The sequence below is a fragment of the Hyperolius riggenbachi genome, chromosome 2 (genome assembly GCF_040937935.1).
Source record: "Hyperolius riggenbachi isolate aHypRig1 chromosome 2, aHypRig1.pri, whole genome shotgun sequence".
Classification (NCBI taxonomy): domain Eukaryota; kingdom Metazoa; phylum Chordata; class Amphibia; order Anura; family Hyperoliidae; genus Hyperolius; species Hyperolius riggenbachi.
In genome coordinates this window covers 528,684,875-528,706,431 of record NC_090647.1, presented here as the reverse complement: position 1 = coordinate 528,706,431, position 21,557 = coordinate 528,684,875, and the positions used below count along the sequence as shown (strand labels likewise).

Genomic DNA, 21,557 nt, shown 5'->3' with positions numbered 1-21,557 from the left:
GTAAGTTATTTTTTTTTGGGGGGGGGGGGGCTTTGGGTTCACTTTAAATATCCTGGTTTCAGGTATTCATGAGCCAACCAATCAGAATTGATTATCCCATTTATATTGCATCAGTTGCTATTATTACATCAGTGGTGTAAGTAGTGCAGAAACATCCATAAATCCATTGCTGGTTGTGAAGAGGAGGAGGCAGCTCACATACCCCGACCAATTCTCAGGAGCAACTTTAAGTAGGAACACTTAGCCTAAGAGGCTGTAGGTCATTCATTAATAATAGAGGCCATTAGTGGGATTATCAGGTAATGATGAGCTGACATGAAGTTCATCCATCAATATAGATTCCTGAGATTGCTGATTTTCATAACAGAAAAGCAGGAAATAATTATTGTTCCATGGTGGAATTCAAGATGGACGCCAGAAGCTCTTTCCATGAGGGGGATGACGGCACGCCCAGTAACCGCAGGGCAAGTGTATTTCATCCATTCTATCCAGGTTCTGAAAGATGTATATCATATTATTCTTAAAGTGTAACTGTCGGGCATAAAATCAAAAATCATTTCTTTATTTTTATCTGGTAAACAAGTAATAAGGATGCTAACCAGGCAATCCAGAAGTTAAAAATCACTCTCATTTTTCTTTTCCATAAAACATTATTCCCCAGTTTCCCTGGCTCTTATTTGCTACATTGCTGCACAAAGGAAGTTGCAGGGCATGCTGGGTTGTCTTTTTTTTGCTGCTTTACTTTCCCCTCAGACTTAACTAATACAGCCTGATTGACTGAAGCCTCTTTCCCTCCTGTTTTGCCCTCCCACGCCTCTGTTCCTCTCTGGCCAATATTTCTCATGCTGAGACAAAGCACTTTCTATTGCAGAGTTGGGTGGGAGTTCCTGAAGACTGGGACGAGGGTGGGCAATGCATACACAATGAGGCAGAGGAGAGTAAGGGAGGAAATTACATCAGGATTGACTTCATAATACACAGTTAAGATGGAAAATCCTAAGAAGGATTTTTTCTTTTTTTTTTTTACTATAGAACAATCACTAAAATCAAAATGTGGACAGTATAATACATACAGTGGGATGCGAAAGTTTGGGCAACCTTGTTAATTGTCATGATTTTCCTATATAAATCGTTGCAGTAGGAGAACAGAGGCGCCAGTAGGATAAAATTAGGTAAAAACTTAAAAAATTTGCACGGAGGAAGCGGTGGACTCACCTCCGGAAAGCAGACAAGAATGACTGTTTTAGTAAATTATAAACACATTTATTGTAAAGTACCCCAAGGATGCAACGCGTTTCGCAGGCACAGCCCGCTTCATCAGGCAGTAAGTAGGGGACAAACAGAAATTCTGCAATATCAAGTGTAGCGCCTCTGTATAAATCGTTGGTTGTTACGATAAAAAATGTCAGTAAAATATATCATATAGGAGACACACACACAGTGATATTTGAGAAGTAAAATTAAGTTTATTGGATTTACAGAAAGTGTGCAATAATTGTTTAAACAAAATTAGACAGGTGCATAAATTTTGGCACCACAAAAAAGAAATGGAATCAATATTTAGTAGATCCTCCTTTTGCAGAAATTACAGCCTCTAAACGCTTACTGTAGGTTTTAATGAGAGTCTGGATTCTGTTTGAAGGTATTTTGGACCATTCCTCTTTACAAAACATCTCTAGTTCATTCAGGTTTGATGGCTTCCGAGCATGGACAGTTCTTTTTAACTCACACCAAATATTTTCAATTATATTCAGGTCTGAGGATTGAGTTGGCCATTCCAGAACGTTGTACTTGTTCCTCTGCATGAATGCCTTTTTGGATTTTGAGCAGTGTTTAGGGTTGTTGTCTTATTGAAATATCCAGCCCTGGGGCAGCTTCAGCTTTGTCACTGATTCCTGGACATTGGTCTCCAGAATCTGCTGATACTGAGTGGAATCCATGCGTCCCTCAACTATGACAAGATTCCCAGTCCCTGCACTGGCTACACAGCCCCACAGCATGATGGAACCACCACCATATTTTACTGTAGGTAGGTGTTTTTCTTGGAATGCTGTGTTGTTTTTCCTCCATGCATAACGCCCCTTGTTATGCCCAAATAACTCAATTTGAGTTTCATCAGTCCACAGCACCTTATTCCAAAATGAAGCTGGCTTGTCCAAATGTGCTTTAGCATACCATAAGCGGTTCTGTTGGTGCTGTGGGTGGAGAAAAGGCTTCCTCTGCATCACTTTCCCATACAGCATCTCCTTGTGTAAAGTGCGCCGAATGGTTGAACGATGCACAGTGACTCCTTCTGCAGCAAGATGATGTTGTAGGTCTTTGGTGCTGGTCTGTGCGTTGACTGTTCTCACCATTCGTCACTTCTGTTTATCCGAGATTTTTCTTTGTCTGCTTCTTCAAGTCTTAACTTGAACTTAGCCTGTGGTCTTCCATTTCCTCTGTATAACAATTTGAACAGAGGCGCCAAAAGGATAAGATCAACTATTAAAGGGTTAAAAATGCTTGGGAGGCAGCGGTGGACTTACCTCCTTTAAGCAGACACAACAAGCTGTGTATTTCAACAAAAAGGATATATTTATTGGTACACTCCAAAGGTTAATTCACAACGCGTTTCGCAGGCCTAAACCTGCTTCATCAGGCAGTAGGGGTCGGAGTACACAACAGCAATATGTCAGGAACACACCTGGCGCCTTTGTGTATCTATACCTATACATTTCCTCAGTATGTTCCTAATTGTGGAAACAGACAGCTGAAATCTCTGAGACAGCTTTCTGTATCTTACCCCTAAACCGTGATGTGAACAATCTTTATCTTCAGTTCATTTGAGAGTTGTTTCGAGACCCCCATGTTGCTACTCTTCAGAGAAACTTAAAAGAGGAGGTAAACTTGCAACTGACCCCCTTAAATACTCTTTCTCATAATTGGATTCACCTGTGTATGTAGCTCAGGGGTCACTGAGCTTATCAAGCCAATTTGAGTTCCAATAATTAGTTCTAAAGGGTTTGGAATCGATAAAATGACAACAGTTCTCAAATTTATGCACCTGCCTAATTTTATTAAAACAATTATTGCGCACTTTCTGTAAATCCAATAAACTTAATTTCACTTCTCAAATATCAGTGTGTGTGTCTCCTATATGATATATTTAACTGACATTTTTTTTCGTAACAACCAACGATTTATACAGGAAAATCATGACAATTAACAAGGTTGCCCAAACTTTCGCATCCCACTGTATGTTATGTAAGTAGAGCAAATATTTATCTACTTATATAAGTGTTTTTTTTTCTGAGGTAGTATGGCTGACAGCTCCTCTTTAAGAGGAACTGCAGTAAAAATTATATAATGAAAAAGTTCTTAATTTTTACAATAATTATTAATAAATGATTTAGTCAGTGTTTGCCCATTGTAAAATCTTTTCTCTCCCTGGTTTACATTCTGACATTTATCACATGGCGACATCTTTACTGCTGGTAGGTGATGTCTGTGGAAGAGATGCTGCTTTTTGGCAGTTGGAAACAGCTGTTATTTCCCACAATGCAACAAGGCTCCCACAGTGTGATGTCAATACCTAGGTGCTGACATCACACTGTGGGAGGGGTTTAACCACAACATCAGCCATACAGAGCCCCCTGATTATCCATTTGAGGAAAGGTAAAGATTTCTTGTGGGAAAGGCGATATCGGCTACTGATTGGGATGAACTTCAATCCATGGTTACAGTTCCTTTTTAAAAATAGCAAATTATTCTTATTACTCACAATATTCACAATTCTCTTTCTAATGCCCACACACCTGAGAATAACAAATCCAAAGGTTAATTCAGTAATCTTGGTGGATTAAAATTTTGGTAGACAGGGGGCACCAAAACATGATAAAACTTCTTCCCTCCCAAGAAGCATTCGTCAAGCATAGGATCTATTCAGAGATGTCCTGATATGTTTGTTCTGTCCTATGTTGGTTGCGTTCATTGCAGTGACACCAGATGGAAGGTGGACTTGTTATAGCTTGTCACGATCTGTCTGAGGCAACAGGTACAACCGAGCAACATCAGCACAAATGTCATTGTCCATGGCACAAACCCGTTGTGGTGTGAACCCAATCTTCTCCTCCCCATACCTCAGGAGCCAGGCCCGTGTATTACCTCAGATATAGAAGCACAGTGTTCTGTGTTTATACTATAGTCACAATTTTTGGGTAGCCAAACCCTTATGCAATCACTTGAAAAACATCTTCAGGGGTATACATTTTGTGACTGCCCTCTTACTGCTTGTGGTCTGGAGGCCTTGGCAGTTCCTATGAAACACCCTTCTGCCTCTAAAGAGGAAGCAGTGGTAGTGGACCCCAACTTGAGAGAACAGGATTTTATCCAGGGATTAGATAACTAGAACGTAGTGGTAATACAACAAGATTTGGATAAATTTATATGAAGGGAGTCTGTAAAAATCATTGTAGGTTAGAAAATGCCGCAATTGTTCAGAAGACTTAACAATGCGTTTCACCGATCTTCCCAGCTTCATCAGGAACAAAGTTTGTAAAATGCACATGCAATATGGAGGAGCACCTCCCCACACCCCACAATGACCCTCCTAGCATATAGGACACACTTTTCTCCCCCAAAATCGGGGATAAAAAGTCAGTGCATTTTATATGCCGAAGGTCTGGCCAGGTGTCCCCCCCACAAGCTCTTACCCTCACAGCCGTCTCCACAGTCCGATAGCTCCACACGGCGTCACGCATGACAGGAGCAGCTAGAGGGCACCAGGGAACCCCGGAAGTATGGAGGCCACACAGGATGAGTGTATTCAACAACGAATCAGATGTATACAGCGGCAGATATGGATGGAGGAGACGGAAGGAGGACACTGAGCCCGTCACTGGATTGGTAAGAGCATGCAGTTAGATGATAGTGTAGTCAGTGTAGCTGGCAGTGTAGTCCGTGTAGCTGGTAGTGTAGTCTGTGCAGCTGGTAGTGTAGTCCGTGTAGCTGGTAGCGTAGTTCATGTAGCTGGTAGTGTAGTTAGTGTGGCTGGTAGTGTAGTCAGTGTGGCTGGTAGTGTAGTCAGTGTAGCTGGTAGTGTAGTCAGTGTATCAGTGAGAGAAGCTGGGAGAGTAGTCATTATAGATGGTAGTGCAGTAAGTCAGTGTAGCTGATAGTGCATTCAGTGTATCTGTGAGAGTAGCTGGGAGAGTAGTCAGTGTAGCTGGTAGTGTAGTCAGTGTAGCTGGTAGTGTAGTGAGTGTAGATGGCAGTGTAGACAGTGTAAATGGCAGTGTAGTCAGTGTAGCTGGTAGTGTAGTCAGTGTAGCTGGTAGTGTAGTCAGTGTAGATGGCAGTGTAGTCAGTGTAGATGGCAATGTAGTCAGTGTAGATGGCAGTGTAGTCAGTGTAAATGGCAGTGTAGTCAGTGTAGCTGGTAGTGTAGTCGGTGTAGCTGGTAGTGTATTCTGTGTAGCTGGGAGTGTAGCTGGGATAAAGACAGTTGAGGGGGGGGGGGGGGGTCATAGGATGCCCCTGCACTATAGATAGACACACCAAGTTTAATATTTCTCTTTTTTTCCCCTGATTTTTGCCCTCTAAACCTAGGCTTGTCTTATATGCGGGTGCATCTTATATATGCCGAAAAATATGGTAAGTAGTGGCACCACCCAGCACCAAACTCATGATCACTCCACCACAGAGAGTATGTTCTGTAAATCTGGACAGTGTGATCTAGCTAGACAAGGATACAAGCGCTATTTGAGGAGAAAGGTGAGTGAGATCTGATTTGTCAGGAGTCTGCAGTGTGAGAACAGCGATGAGATTACCAGAGGAGCGATCACATATCTCGGAATCTGGGATGCGTCTCTAAGAATCGCTGCTCTGTGTTCATAATCCCTGCCATTCAAGAAAGCTGAATAGGGCTGTAACATCTGTAAGGGGATACTTCACTCCAGCATCAGAAAGCCAAAGGCTAAGCCATGTTTCTCAGCAGGTTGTGGGACAAAGTGTTCAGAACAGAACAGGTGTCTGTAGGTAGCGCGTCAGGAGGCAACTTTCTACATATGAAGGGCTTTTTAAGGGCAGACCAAAGAACCGCACATTTTATCAAGTGGACTGGCTTTAATTGTAAATATTATTTATAAAAGTTTGTTCAAAAGTCTGAAGAGTTGCTTTTTGCATACATAGCTTACTGCTCAGGGGAGTGGCCTAGGGAAGCTTCTGCCCATGGCCACATGGAAGAGTGGGATGCTGCATATGGAAGTGGCGGCCGCTAATGAAATAGGGAGGGTGAAAATATTAGGGCCCAGTCACACTGGGGAGCTTTTCACAGAGATTTCTGCAGCGCTTTGAATCGCTGGCAATCACTTGTGCTTTGGCAGTGATCTCACTGCAGTGATCTCTAGCGAAAATCAGTAATGCGGTGCATGCATCGCTTTTCTGCAATTTTGGAGATTGCGCTTCTGACCAGGGGATTTTCCTATGATCAGTGCTGCATGGGCTCTCCAGCCTGCAGCACAGATAAGGATTGAGCCAGGGCGACCAGACTTCCCCCTTTTTTCCCCACAAAGGGGAAGTCCTGCTGGGGGGGGTCTGATCGCCACCGGCTATTTCTGCTTAGCGGGGGGGGGGGGGGGCTCCTCAAAGCCCCCCTCCACAGCGATTTTCCGCCTCGCTCTGTTTCTCTCCCTCCCTTCCCCTGGGCGGCGCAGGACGGCGATGCGTCCTGCGCTGCCTCTGATAGGCTTCAGCCTATAAGATGTCGGCGATCCCTGGCCAATCAGAGGCCGGGAATCACCGATCTCCTTTACGGCGCTGCTGCGCAGCAGCGCCGTATGATGTAAACAGCGGGGATTTCTCCCCCGCGTGTTTACAATTAGCCTGCGAGCCGCGATCGGAGGCTCGCAGGCTGATCACGGAGACACCCTCTGTGAACTGACATGGAACGGCCGCCTATCGGCGTTAGGCGGTCGTTAAGTGGTAACGGGAAGTGCGATCGCTCAAAAGTCACATTTTTGTTTAATGAAGGGGGTGGTGAGGTGGCGTCACGGGGCCGATTGCCAAAAGATTTAATGCTGAAATCGGATGCGAATCGGCCTGCGGTTTAAGGCAGCCAACATATTTATCTCCTATCAGATTTTTCTATTTGTTGACCAGCTGCCAAAATCGGTAGATGTATGGTCACCTTTAGACTTTAAAGTTTACCTGAAGTGACATGTGACATGATGAGATAAACATTTTATCTATGCAAAAGAAATTTATTTTCACTTCAACTCCACTTTAATCTACCTGGCGGTATGATTATTTCTGGATTTTAGTTTTTTTTTCTGAACGTCTCAGACCCAAAAACCAGGAAAAAATCATGCTGCCAGAAAGCCAGCATCAGACCCTGCACTCACCTCCCTGGGCTTCAACGCTGCAATTTTCCCTTTGTCCTCCGGGTGGTGCTGTAACTCTGTAGTGAGATCACTGACGGCGATCTCACCAGAGTGATTCAGAGCCTCTGTGGAGAGGAAGTAGAATAGCTGACTGTATCTGGATCCTCCGGGAGGTGAGTAAAATCGCCCGCTGCGCTCCATTGCTCTGCATTGAGCTCCCAGCAGCTAGCCCGAGAGTAGCTCGAGGTTACTGCCTCCCTTAAAGAGAACCTGAGGCGAGTAAAAAAAAAGTTTTACACACGCCTGGGGCTTCCTCCAGCCCTCTTGCTGTGCTCCTCTGCCACCTGGATCCTCCGCTAGACAGCCCGGTAGCTTCGCAAGTTGGGACGTACTGTGCATGCACGGCGCCCTATCGTGCTACCGTCGCTGGGGGAGTTCTAATCCTGCGTACTACTACTGCGCAGGCACAGAATGCTCCCGGCTGTGGGTGTACAACAGGGGAGCGCATAGTTGGATGGCGCCTGCACCGACTTGAGAGATTACCAGGCCACCTACTAGAGGATCCAAGTGGCAGAGGAGGACAGTTAGGGATTGATCAGCCTGAAGGTGGCTGGAGGAAGCCCCAGGTATGTATAAAACTTTTTTTTTACTTGTCTCAGGTACACTTTAAGATGTGTTGTGTGAAGATTGTACAACGTGAGGCATGGCCGGGCTGAGGCAGAGGCAAGAGAGGCTCCAGCTTTAGGGTGCAGTGTAGGAGGGCGCACAACTCACTTATCTATCATTCCCCTATTGTGTTTGAAGCAGAGATAAATAAGAATAGGGGATACACGGCAGTGACTGCAAGCCAGATAACTAGAGATGAAAGTTTTGGGGGCCCTGAGGCACCTCTTAGTCTAATAGTAATTAGTGTGTGACGGCTGAGGTGGGAGGGATGGAGGGGCGCACTTTGGTGTCTCAGCCTTGGGTGCTGGAGGACCTTGTCCAGGCTCTGCCTGTGAGGACATCTGTATAGTGAAAATAATGGCAAAACTACAGTAGTGTGTTTGTAAAAGTTCACAAACATCTTGTAAAGTTACTATTCAGGCTCTGTTAAAGGTTCCCTCGGGCTACTTCTAACCAGTTAGACGTGTCACTGTACTTGGAATAACTTTAGAATACCTCCACTAAGCACCTCCTACACTCACAGACACTCCCTGACATGGAACACTCACTTTATCTATACGTGAATTGTAACAAAGAGATTCTGGACAGCTTCAGCTGCTACAAGGAGCTGTACCCGACACATATACAGTGAGGGAAAAAAAGTATTTGATCCCCTGCTCGTTTTCCCTGTGACCAAGAAATGTCCAGTCTATAGTTGTAATGGTAGGTTTATTGTACTAAGTTCATCTTTCGTTAGGCAATGGCATTCACATATTTATTTCATGCTCACAGCTACAATAAACCTTTTATTTTAATTATAGGCTATTTCTTGGTCAGAGGGCAAATATGGAAAAAGATTCCCTGTAGCTTCTATCGGGCATTCTGACTAAGCAAGGGGGTTGAGGACTGCCTCACAGGAGCATTATGGGAAACTATGCAGCACAGTGCACAAGTAATATTGTCTCTTTACAAATTACAAATTCCCAAAGTACAGTTTATCTGCTTTGAAAGCTGCCATTGCATTTTGTTGCATAGCTGCTCTATTTATATATTAAAAGCTGCATGGTGATCACGTCTCAGCTCTTTCTGCTTCTCAGCTCTGGCAGTTTGCTAATGTTTACTAAATGTATCTGACAAAGGAATGTAAACAAAATACGTCCAGAAGCTGCCCACTGAGGCAATGAGCTTTCCACTGCAGAACAAAGTGCTGTGTTTAACTGTTTGAATGCTGTTCTGCTACAGTTATTTTTGTGGTAGTAGATTTCATGCTGTAAATAATCTTTTAGAACAAAGAGGAAATGCTGAGTTTCATACCACTTGATAAGCAGATAAAATTACACAACAAGAAAACAATGTGGGCAGCGATCAGCATTTCTGCCTTGTAATCTGCAAGTGTTCCAGTAAGCAATGTGTAGTCACAGACAGTATACATAACCAGTGCAATAATTGCTGCAGCACACAAGGACTAAGAGTGGTCGGCAACCGCTATTTTGCGCTATTGCGCTTCCTCACAGACACATACTCTGTTCCATGGTGGGGAAAAGGCTTTTCCCCGCCATTGAACTGAGTATAGACACGTAAAGGGGTGGAATATATTAGGCAGCAAGCAAATAGTCAGTTATGGAATGTGATGTGTTGGAAGTAGGAAAAATGGGCAATAGGTAAGGACTTGATGGACTTTTAAAGGGCCGAACCGAGTTAACACAATTGAAGAATCTAAAAAAAAGGCAGTTTTTAAAGCAAACCTATATTAAAAATAAACTTACCGTATGTGTAGTACAGCTCCGAAATAGAACATTAGTAGCAAAGAAAAGAGTCTCATTTTTTCCAGTGCAGGAAGAGTTAAACTACAGTTGTTTTCTATGTAAAAGAGCTTCTCTGAGCTATTCGACCCACTGGATTGCACAGTTCTTAAAGCCAATGGGTACTAGTTTAAAAATAAAAAAGTCGGATACTCACCTAAGGAGAGGGAAGGCTCGGTCCTAATGAGCCTTCCCTCTCCTCTCCCGGTGCCCTCGGTGCTGCGCTGGCTCCTCCGTTCGCGTCCGCCGCCGCAGGGACTTCGGAGGTCTTCGGGAGCACTCGGGCTTCCGAAGACGGGCCGCTCCATACTACGCACGCGCGAGTGCGTCATAGAAGGTGCTCGCGCATGTGTAGTAAGGAGCGACCCGTCTTCGGGAGCACTCGGGCTTCCGAAAGCTCCCTTCGGCATGCGGAAGTGGCAGTATTTGACCGAACTGGTCGAATACTGCCACGGGGGATCCTGCGCGGGACCGGGCATCGGGAGAGGGAAGGCTCATTAGGACCGAGCCTTCCCTCTCCTTAGGTGAGTATCCGACTTTTTTATTTTTAAATTGGTAAACACTCACTTTAAACAGCCAAGAAACAGCGAAAGAAAGCTTGAGATAAGGTTTGAGTGCAGGAAAGTTTAAAGGGTCATTATTTCTCAAATTTTGGCCGAGGCACTGGCCACCCAAGCCCCCATGTGCTCTGCAGCTGTGGCCTAATTGGTGGCTGCTGAGCAGGGGGAGGGCCGCGACAAGGAGGGCAGCGTCAGGTGAGTCCTGATTAGGTTAGATCAAGTATTTAACACTGAGACACCCTCTCAACCCCTGAACCTGCAGCATTTAGGGCCCGTTTCCATGAGGGCAGTGAAAAGACCGTTGAACTCTCACAACTGCTTGCTGCTGCCTGGCAACTGCTTGCTGAGCACACAGTTCTCCTGCCTGTGGAAAAAGGGCCCTTATACCAGAGGTACTCTCTAATTGGCTTCTTACTCCCTTCACCTAACAGCATAGCACTATTGAAGAGCTAATACTGCGGTTTAGGGAGTGTCCCTAGTTTGCGGTTTAGGGAGTGTCCCTAGTTGGCCCCTCTGGTCCATATTACTACACCACTGGGTGGGGATTTCACACAATGACTGTGTGGTAAGGACAGTAGTTCTGATTCCATTTCAGGGACAGATAATGACATGAATTATTCAATAATAATAATAAATAATAATAATAATCCAATAATAATAATAATAAAAGGTAGAGAGGTTGGGATACACAGTGAATTGTAAGGGGCGGCACAGACCAGGCATAATGGTCATGTTGATCCATGGCCACCTCTGAAGGCACCTGCAGAGGACATGTGAGCATCAGAGCTGCACCATGGAGGAATGTCACCTGGCCTGACGAATCACAGTTTTATTGGTCTCTAAATTCCATACAACTCAAACCAACTGAGCATCTGTGCGATGTGCTGGGATCAGGGACGTAACTAGAAGGGAGCAGCATCTGCGATTTCAGGAGGCCCCGAGCTGCAGGGGGACCCAACTACTAATCTTCCCTTCCTCCAATACAGGGCACTTTACTTCAGATCAGGTGTTTTGGGAGCTACACTTGTCATGGATGTGAAGATCATGATGGTCGCACTTGTTTATGGCCCTTGTGAGATGAGCCCCAAGGCCGTGAAGGGCACCAAGGGGAGGCAAAGGAAGGGTGTGAACATTAGGGGGTGGGGGGGGCATCAAAGTTTCACTGGTGGGGCTTTATGAGTTGTAATTACGCCACTGGCCGGGATAACAAGTCCAATCCATGAAGGCCTCCGCCTTCAAACATTCTAGAATCTAGACGGATCAACTGCCGATACCGCAGGAGGCCTTCAGAGTTAGTGTAGTCGCAGATTGGGCTTGATAATGTGTGCAACGCCATAGACTTCTGTAGAAATTGTCAACACCAGGAAGGTTATTTAGGCACCAGTTAAATTGCGGCTATGGCAAGTGCTGGAGTCCTGCCATACTATTAGCCGATCTCCGGCTTCCAAAATTAGCAGTGGAGGATATGGATAGATAGCAGCGAAGGTTAATGTTCGGCATAGGTGGGGGGGGGGGGGTAGTGTCAGGTGTAGGTGGGGGGTAGTGTTAGGTGTAGGTGGGGGGTAATGTTAGGCATAGGTAGGTTGGGGGGCGGGGGTAATGTTAGGCATAGGGGAGGGGGGAAGTGTTAGGCATAGGTGGGGGGGGGGTAGTTGTAGGCATCGGTTGGTGGTAATGTTAAGCATAGGTGGGTGTATAGTGATAGGCGTAGGTTGGGGGGGATATTGGGCATAGGTGGGGGAGGGGGTATTGTTAGGCATAGTTGGGGGGGCTAGTGTTAGGTGTAGGTAGGGGAGGGGTAATATTTAAGTTACATGACAAAAGAATATCTGTAAAGTTATCGAAATCCTACTAAAGGCAAAAAGACATAGTAAAATATCTGTAAAGTTACAGATATATTCAATACATCAGGTACATCTGCACCCGTTTAAAGTTGCGGCTTATGTACGCATTCAGAGGAATGTGGGGTCCATGTCTTGGCAGGTTAGCGTTGTTGATCATGGGCACAAGGGGACCCTACACAGTACAAGCCAAGTGGTCTTAATGTTTTGGCTGATAAGTGTATTAATAAACTACTTAAAAAGTACAGGAATTCTTTCTAACCACAACAATCACCACAGACCCCCTATAATACATAGAAGCCTGAGACATCTCAACAGGGGTATGCATGCAATGGCAAGCATGAACACACAGAGACACTGTAAGCAGCAGCTGTGTGGCTTCCTGGTCTGCAGCCTGCTGTCACACTGTCCCCTCACACAAGTGTCCACACAAGGATGAACAATATTTATCATTGTATTATGTGATGGGCTCTGTCAGTGCTCTCAGCTCTTCAGTGGAGCTGCTGGGTCAGCCAGCTGTAGGGCTGCACCTCCTCCTTCTCCTCCATGCAGGGGCAGGGCCAAGGAGCAGGGGAGAGACAGGGCAGACCTCAGCTTGTCTTATTACACACTTTCTTCTCGGCAAAGTCACAGCACAGGCTGTCCTCCACTTGTTCCCTCTGTTTCCTGGAAGCCCCATGGAGGATCTCCTGGTTCTGTCTGGCTGATCTGCCAGAGCGGCTTAACTACTTGGAAACTTTAACAAACTTTGCCGTTCAGCCCGTATGTTCCCGCAGGACATCGGCGCGCCTGGGGAAGTCCTCCTCGGTGATCTCTAGGAGGACATGAGCGCTCCCAAGAGAACGGGCTCCTGGCAGGATGAGGTAGCCAAGGGCTTCTCCAGGCTCTTCTCTAGGAGCTCTTCCCAGGAGAAGGACGAGGAGGGACAGAAGAGTACAGCAGCAGCAGCAGCATCTGGGGCAGCAGAGGAGCAGCAGGACAGGAGCTTGTCCAGGCTCTTCTCCAGGGCTTCATCTCAGGAGAGGAAGGAGCAGCAGAGTGACAGCTCAGACACTGGAGAGGAGCAGCAGGAGAGAAGTCACAGTCCCTCCAGGCTCTTCTTCAGGAGGGTAACCCAGAACAGCAAAGCTGACAATGGATTGGCCAGGGGGGCTTCTGAGGAACAGGACAAGTCCAGGGGTTTGTCAAGGCTCTTCTCCAGGACCTCCTCAACCCAAGAGAAGGAGGAGGATAGCCCCAAGATCAAACTCTTCAACAGGACCTCAATGCAAGAGAAAGAGGAGAATAGTTCTAAGACTAGGCTCTTCACTAGGACCTCATCTCAGGAGAAGGCAGATGATATTCTGAGGAGTACAATTGGGGAGGAGGACCTGAACAGGTATTGCTTCCATTACTTCTGCAAACATTTCCACAGTAGTTGTCTTCTGATTTTTTTCTCACTGGAGGGGGGAGAACAGGATCTAATCAGGTTCTGGGAGAAAATGATTGAAACTGACAGCCTGATTAATTCAAGCTGTCACTAAGGCCCTGTTCAGACTGTCAGCGTTTGTAGAACACGTATAAATTCAAAGAAACGCAAGTTGAAAAACGCATGCGTTTTTCTTGCGTTCAAATGTGTTTTCTATTGAGTTTTGCACACACACACGTGACCAGGGAAACAGAAAAGAATTATGGGAACCGCAGAGGGAAATGTACGCTAAAAATGCAATAGTACGAGTTTTTGATATGTGTCCATAGACTTTCATTGCGTCCGTTTCTGTGCGTGACGCACAGAACTGCGTGCAGCAATGCGGATGAGAAACGTATGCGTCTCATACGCATACATGTGAACGAGGCCATTAGAAAACATTAGTAGCCGTTTCTGTGCATAAAATCTTTCTGTATGCGTTCTGTAAAAACGGCTAGGAACGCACATAGTCTGAACGGGCCCTTAATCATTTACTCAGAAATCTGATTAGACCCCGTGCAAAATTTAAATTCCGCCTCCTTTAGTTCTGGTTTTCGCAGATCCAAAATCTAAAGAAAGTGATACTCTAATTTCTGAACATTGGTTTTCATCACAACAATCAATATTACTGCCACTATTATGTTTACTACAATTGTATAGTAAGTTTTACTCCTCCTCCAACATTGCTCTAACTGATTTTACGACTACTGGTTTTTAGAATTAGTATTATGCCTGGTACACACCATGCAATTTTCCCATCAGATCGACAGGAAATTTACCGTTGTTTGATTATTTCCAGCATGTCCAATCTGCTTCTGATCGAGAAAGGGATCAATTTTGAGTTCAGAACTGCGCAACATTGATCCCTTGCTTGATCGTAAGCAGATCAGACATGCTGGAAATCTTCAAACAATGGTAAATTTACCATCAATCTGATGAGAATATTGCACGTTGTGTACCAGCCCTTAGAATAAGTAAACAACAAATTTCCAATGGGTTCGCACACTCTTAGATACCAAATCCAGTTTATTCAATATGGTACCATTCTGTACTGTTACCTTGACAAAGGGGACCCTGAGGGGCCCCGAAACGATTCGTTGGTTTTCTGGAATGGTGTGTCACGCATATTGAATAAACTGGATTTGGTATCTAAGAGTGTGCGAACCCATTGGAAATTTGTTGTTGACTTTAACACGGTTCAGCACCTTGACTGTGGTGTGCGATCCCATACTCTGTGCTTAGAATAAGTAATAGTAGGTTAACATTGGATCCATTTGCATCCATTAGGATCCGCACATTTTTTTTAATTTCTGCCAGTGTGAACTGGGTCTTATTATCAGTGATGGTACTGCTGTTACCAGCATAATTAGTGCAACTTAACTGTGATACACGAAAATGTTAGAACCAAGACAAATAATCTGTTTTGATAAGAACGGTAAAATCTTTTTAATGCCATTGATTATAGTCCAGCTCTGGCTAAAAATGTTCTTCCGAAATTTTGAGCAAAGTGGTTACTTTGGCATTCATATAGTGATACTCGCTCCCGCTGACGTCACCAGGAGCGTACTGGGCAGGCGCAGAACGTACTGGGCCTGCGGAATACACTCTACACGGCCACGCAGACACAGTGGTTTTCCGACTTTAAAGTCGGAAATTCCAGAAGTGAACCAGAGATGGGGCCGGAGCACCGGTGAGTGGCTGTGCGGGCACAGGACGTCTGCGGGGGACCATTAGAAGCCCCGGGTAAGGTCAACTCTTTTCCCCCCGACCCCCTACAGTACTTTTCGACGGGCGGCTAAACTGCTCGTTTGTAGGGTAATTCAGCCTCCCTGCTGCTGGCCACAAGGGCCATTTCATTTCATTTACACGCAGTTGAAGGTTTGGTAACACCGTGTTTGTCACGTCTGACATGTGATGACATTATATGGGGGTAAAAAAAGTCTGTTGCATCTGAGGACTGCAACTCACCATGCAACTTCATAGGAGCCACCTCTCCACCACTGTGCTGAGCGCTAGCAAGCACCCAGTCGGAAGTAGCTGACAGGTGATGAAAAGAGGCATTTGAAGACAAAAATTTGGTTACCTTATTTGGGTAATATCAGAACATAGTGAGGATTGTTGAAAGGTACGGTAAGTGTGATTGCGGTTTGTGTGCTTGCATCTGGAGTGAGAAATGTTTGCAACAAGTGCAGGTTTTATTGCAGGAAGTTTTCACAGCAGGTGTTTTCATTCCACTACAATAACAAAACCTGAGTTAGGCTGGCAAACATAAAACTCCTAGTAGCAGACAGTGGATAAAGTACCACTATCATGAACAAGTGTAACATTTAAAATATATACATATAAAATGTACTTCCAGAGTAAAATGAACTGTATCTAACTTTTAGCCTATGTTGCTGTCACTTACAGTAAGTGAACATCTTAGCGGTTTTGGACTAATCCATCTCTTCATGGTGGATTCTTAGTGTTTCTTTAAAAAACAAAACAAAAAAACAACACTGAAAAATAGTGCACAATCGAGTAGCGAGGCCAGCTGACATATGTGTACATCCTTTCCAGGGAGTGTTTTTGTGAAGAAAAAAGAAAATACCTAGAATCCCCCATAAGATGATGGAATAGTCCAAAATCTGTCAGATCTGTCAGCTTTTTACTACCTACTTTAAATGACAGCAACAACGGAAAAAGGTAATTTATTGTGCATTTTATATGTGTTAGTAAATCAGGGTCAGTGTGTGAGCCAGTCCAGGCTTTCTCCAATGTTTGTAAATCAGGGTCAGGTCTTGTACACATTGCGTTCAGCTCGCCTTGTCTATACGCTGTGGGCTTTTTTTCCGCGATTTTCTGTGCGTTCGCTCGCTTTTGTGGGCGTTTTTGTAAGCGATTTTGTAAAGCGCTTCCGTCTTTTGATCCGGAAAAAAAAAATCCGTAAAAATAAATACGATGTAATTTGTTTAAAAAACACTCACACAATCGATTGGCAAAGCGATTTTGCGAGCATTTTCCTATACCCTTCAATGAGGCAAATCGCCTCAAAAATGGCCCAAGCACCGTTTTTCAGAGCGGATCGCAAACGAACCGCTCTGATATGAACTCTCTCATGGAGAATCATTGCGCACGTGCTTGCAGGATGATTTTGAAAATCACCCGCGCTTAAATTTTTACAAAAACGCCTATAATGTGAACAGTGTATAAGCTAGTCCAGGCCTTCCCCAGTGTTCGTTAATCAGGGTCAGTGTGTGAGCCAGTCCAGGCTTTCCCCAGTGTTAGTTAATCAGGGTCAGTGTATAAGCTAGTCCATGCCTTCCCCAGTGTTCGTTAATCAGGGTCAGTGTGTGAGCCAGTCCAGGCTTTCCACAGTGTTAGTTAATCAGGGTCAGTGTGTGAGCCAGTCCAGGCTTTCCCCAGTGTTAGTAAATCAGGGTTCAGTGTGTGAGCCAGTCCAGGCCTTCCCCAGTGTTAGTTAATCAGGGTCAGTGTGTGAGCTAGTCCAGGCTTTCCCCAGTGTTAGTTAATCAGGGTCAGTGTGTGAGCCAGTCCAGGCTTTCCCCAGTGTTAGTACATCAGGGTCAGTGTGTGAGCCAGTCCAGGCTTTCCCCAGTGTTAGTTAATCAGGGTCAGTGTGTGAGCCAGTCCAGGCTTTCCCCAGTGTTGGTAAATCAGGGTCAGTGTGTGAGCCAGTCCAGGCTTTCCCCAGTGTTGGTAAATCAGGGTCAGTGTGTGAGCCAGTCCAGGCTTTCCCCAGTGTTAGTAAATCAGGGTCAGTGTGTGAGCCAGTCCAGGCTTTCCCCAGTGTTAGTACATCAGGGCCAGTGTATAAGCAGTTGGGCGCTGACTGCGGTGTGTTTAGTTATACACCTGCTTCCTGTGTGCCGGGATCTTAGCATGTGATATGGGGAAGTGCATTATGAAAGGAAACACTATATATAATTTCCTAGTATCCTGGCCACTGTGCCTTAAACCTGAGCTTAGCTCAACACAGATCTTGTCACCTGACCTGTACCTGTTATTATATATTTATATAGTGCAGAATTTTTATAGAGGTTAGCAATCGAATCCGTTATCGCTAACAAATCGCAAAACGCTAGGTATAACGAAACTGGTGGAAGCTGCGGCGACCATTACCATTAGTACAATCTGTATGCGTCACGATTTTCTCCTGAGTGCAATCGTGTCCTGCTCCATTTTAACTTTATGTAAAAGCTCAGGAAAATCGCACAGCATTTGCACCATTACGCTATTTTTACCACGATCCGGCAATTTTCCACTCATTTTTTTCTCCGGTGCAAATCGCAAACCGCAACACAATCGCACCGTACACCCGATAAATCGCACTCCAATCGCAGTGGTGGTAATTATAAGGAAGAGGGATCGCAGCGTGATTGCGTTTCTAAGAAAAGAGCCCTAACTGTCACTCAGAGGGGCTCACTATCTAATGTCCCTGCCAGAGCCTTGGCCAGGTAACTCCAGTGCTGCATGGTGAGAGGGCGATGCTGCGGGTTACACTGTGGGGATCCAGAGCTGTACAGACTCTTCGTTAGGCACCAGCCAAGCAGTGTGTTCTGTGTCTATGAAGAAGTGTGGAGAAGCAATGGCGGTGAAAAACAATAAGCATGCCTGCTGATTGTTGTTTAAAGATATATTTTAGCGTAAATACCGGGCTTTAGGCCTAATTTAGGTCCCACTGGCAATACTTGTAGCTATCATCACTGATCATTTTGTGTGACAGCTTTGGAACGATCACAGTGCAGACGTGCAGTCCAGTTCCGGACTAAGCTGTGTATTCTGCATAAACTAAAGTAACTGGGTGACAGCAATCCAGAGGAGAGACCAGTGGCATTAGGGCACACCTGTACAACGAACCCCCCACCTTATACCAAACCCTAATAACCACTAATACCTACCCCCTGCTCTACAAGCCTAAAACAAACCACCCCCTCCTGTAAGTGGCTAAAACCAACCTCTAAAGCTCAGCGCCCAAACGGCTGCTAGTTGTAGCTGTTCTTCTATGATTGGCTCCAACCATTAATTTTTGTGTAGTAGATGATCGACTACTAGCCGCATTGAGCGCCCAACACACCCCCTTGGGCACTCTATCACCGATAAGTAACACAAGCATCGATTAGAAGCAAATGACCTGATCTGTATGTGGTCTCTTAGGCTTGACGAGTGGCCACCAACTGAGAGGAACACGACACCCCACAGACTGTATGGACTGTATACCCCTTTTACTTCCCCCTATACCCTCCTCATCTAGCCCCCTATACTGTCTTTTATATCTTCCACACCCTTATGGACTGTATGAACCAACCCCCTATACCCTTCCCTTATTCCTACAATCACCCCTCCCATGCTAATGCTAATGTTTTGCTTTGGCAATGCTATATTTATTTGGTCCTGCCAATAAAGCTTATTTGGATTTGGCAAGACTATCCTTGTGCAGAGGTGAAATATGTCACTAGCGATATGCCTCATTGCATTATTTTCAATACCGTGCTGACATTTCATGCAATAACAATTCAAACTGACCGCTCACATTTGTAACAGCCTCAGAAACCATTTACAGGCAAGGCCCCGCCCGACCTAACCATAGTCTGACCCTCCCCTTGCTGTCTCCTACGTCTATCAACACTTACCTGTGGGAATGAAGAATCCCAAAACTGCATTTCTCCTGTCGCACAATTATATGGTGGCTGCCAAATTTAATTGCATTTTGTGTTCTGGTTTTAAACTTCCACGGAAAGCCATTGTTTTCAACCCTGAAAAACGCTGGCATTATTTAATTAATTAAACCCACAATGAAGAACAACCAGGCTAAAAATATCATGACGTTTCATGGTTTATCCTTGCAGAAGACAGGAAGGATGCAATGATTTGTGGCCCTCTGATTAAGTCACCTCCACTGCCTCTCGGACAAGTGCAATGTCATTGAACGATATTCAATAAGCTAAGGCAGTAAGTATGATGTGCCAAGTGCTGTCGTCGGTGACAGCGAATCAGAATTCACCTCTTTGCTGATTCAAGTGCACTAAAGTGAAAGCTGATTGAAAGCTATTGGTGATGGCACATACATTGCACTTAACCATAACACCTATAAAGAGCTGTCTAGGGCAATAGCCCACAGAAATATATCAAATGATTGTTTTAGGTTCCAGAATTTCTTTCTTTCTACTATACAGAATCTAATGGGAGCGAAATAAAAAGTAAGAATGCCATAAATGTCCATATAGTACTAGTATAATGTATGAGTTTCTGAGCATCATCTACTATATGCTCAATCGGGTGATTGAACAGGTGATCAAGTTGGGGTAAAGTATAATGGCAGTACTGCAGACAAGCAGCCACATACTTTGCACAGTCTGCCGACAGACTGTACACACGTCCTACTGTCGGCAGACTGTACACACGTCCTACTGTCGGCAGACTGTACACACGTCCTACTGTCGGCAGACTGTACACACGTCCTACTGTCGGCAGAACGTCCGCCCAGCCAGAGGGTCTGATGGACCCGTTGTTTGTTACAATAGTGCGTGTGTCTGCACCTTAAGACGCACCTAGGTTTAGAGGACAAAAATCAGGGGGGAAAATATATACTAAACCTGGTGTATCCTTGGTGAAGGGGCATCTTGTGGATTATTCCCCGTTGTACCTCATACCCCCTTGTACCTCTTGTGCCTCCCTGTGTCCTCCACTGTCCCCCATGTGTCCGCCTTTGTACCCATGTGTCCTCCTCTATGCACCTTTGTGTCCTCCTCTATGCACCTTTGTGTCCCAGTGTCCTCCATTAGACCCCCTGTGTCCTCCTCTATGCACCTTTGTGTCCTCCTCTATGCCCCTTTGTGTCCTCCTCTATGCACCTTTGTGTCCCAGTGTCCTCCATTTGACCCCCTGTGTCCTCCACTATGCACCTTTGTGTCCCCCTTGTGTCCTCCTCTATGCCCCTTTGTGTCCCAGTGTCCTCCATTTGACCCCCTGTGTCCTCCTCTGCATGGGCACAGTACAGGGAGTCCCCGACATTGCGGTGGGTTGGAGGTTTGTATTGGCAGGCGTTCACAAGTCAGGATCTCCCTGCATTTTGACCATAAGACACAGTGACTTTTTCCCCACTTTTGGGAGAGAAAAAGTGAGTCTTATAATCCAAAAAATACATTTTTTTACACTCGTTCGTTCTTCGATTGTATCAGCATTCGGTGTGGACAGTTCTCTTGGTGCTCCAGCTGTCTCTGTCCTAATTCACGCAGGTAATTGTAGTTTTATCTCCGAAGTAAGGCTAGATCTGGCCAAGCCTTCACTCTCTGCTCTATTAACTGTAACACCCATCACATCAGCCTTCACGGAAATGGCATTTCACTTTGAGGACGAGTGAATCCTGTTTTACCAGCATTCAGAGTGACATTTCGTTGCTGTGGCTTTTCTCCCCCTCCTTCATCTGCCATCATGATTAAAGCTAGTATCTATCACCCTCCATGCCCTCTATACAGCAGGGTGAGCAGCTTCTCCAGAAATCACAGCTGGTATAAACAGAGCCCCCAAAATACCTTCCCTGGAATAACTGCAGAAATACACAGAGCTGGGCTGGTTCGATAGTCTGCAGAGATCCAGCTGTAAAATGAGCTTTTAATTGCCTGTGAGCAACACACAGCTAGGAGCCTGTGAGGCCATAGCCCTGGCAGGGTATGAGCGCAGTGTCATGACTAATCCAACACAATGTGACTCACTGCTAACTGGACAGCATGCAAGAGGAAGTACAACTCTGCTCAGAGATGGTCTAATTCATGCAATACAGTTACTATTAAAAAAGGTTCTGTGTTTTGAGCAGTATGCTGGTATCAAGAAAAAGCCTAAAAGCTGAGAAAATGGGCCAAATGGGCCTTAAAATGGGGACACGAGTGCTGCCAATGCCTTAC

General features: G+C 45.3%; 1 protein-coding gene across 2 annotated transcripts in view; it reads left to right on the top strand.

The window, feature by feature from the left end:
- Positions 1-21,557, top strand: part of CRYBG3 (crystallin beta-gamma domain containing 3) — a 294,639-nt gene that overhangs the window by 26,976 nt on the left and 246,106 nt on the right. The window contains exon 1 of one of the 2 annotated variants that reach the window (XM_068270637.1): positions 12,789-13,584. The exons of the other annotated variant lie outside the window; for it this stretch is intronic. Coding sequence (XP_068126738.1) covers positions 13,031-13,584 — 554 coding nt within the window. The 5' untranslated portion in view covers positions 12,789-13,030. Of the gene's footprint in view, positions 1-12,788; positions 13,585-21,557 lie in introns of those variants that run through there. 2 annotated transcript variants of the gene reach the window in all.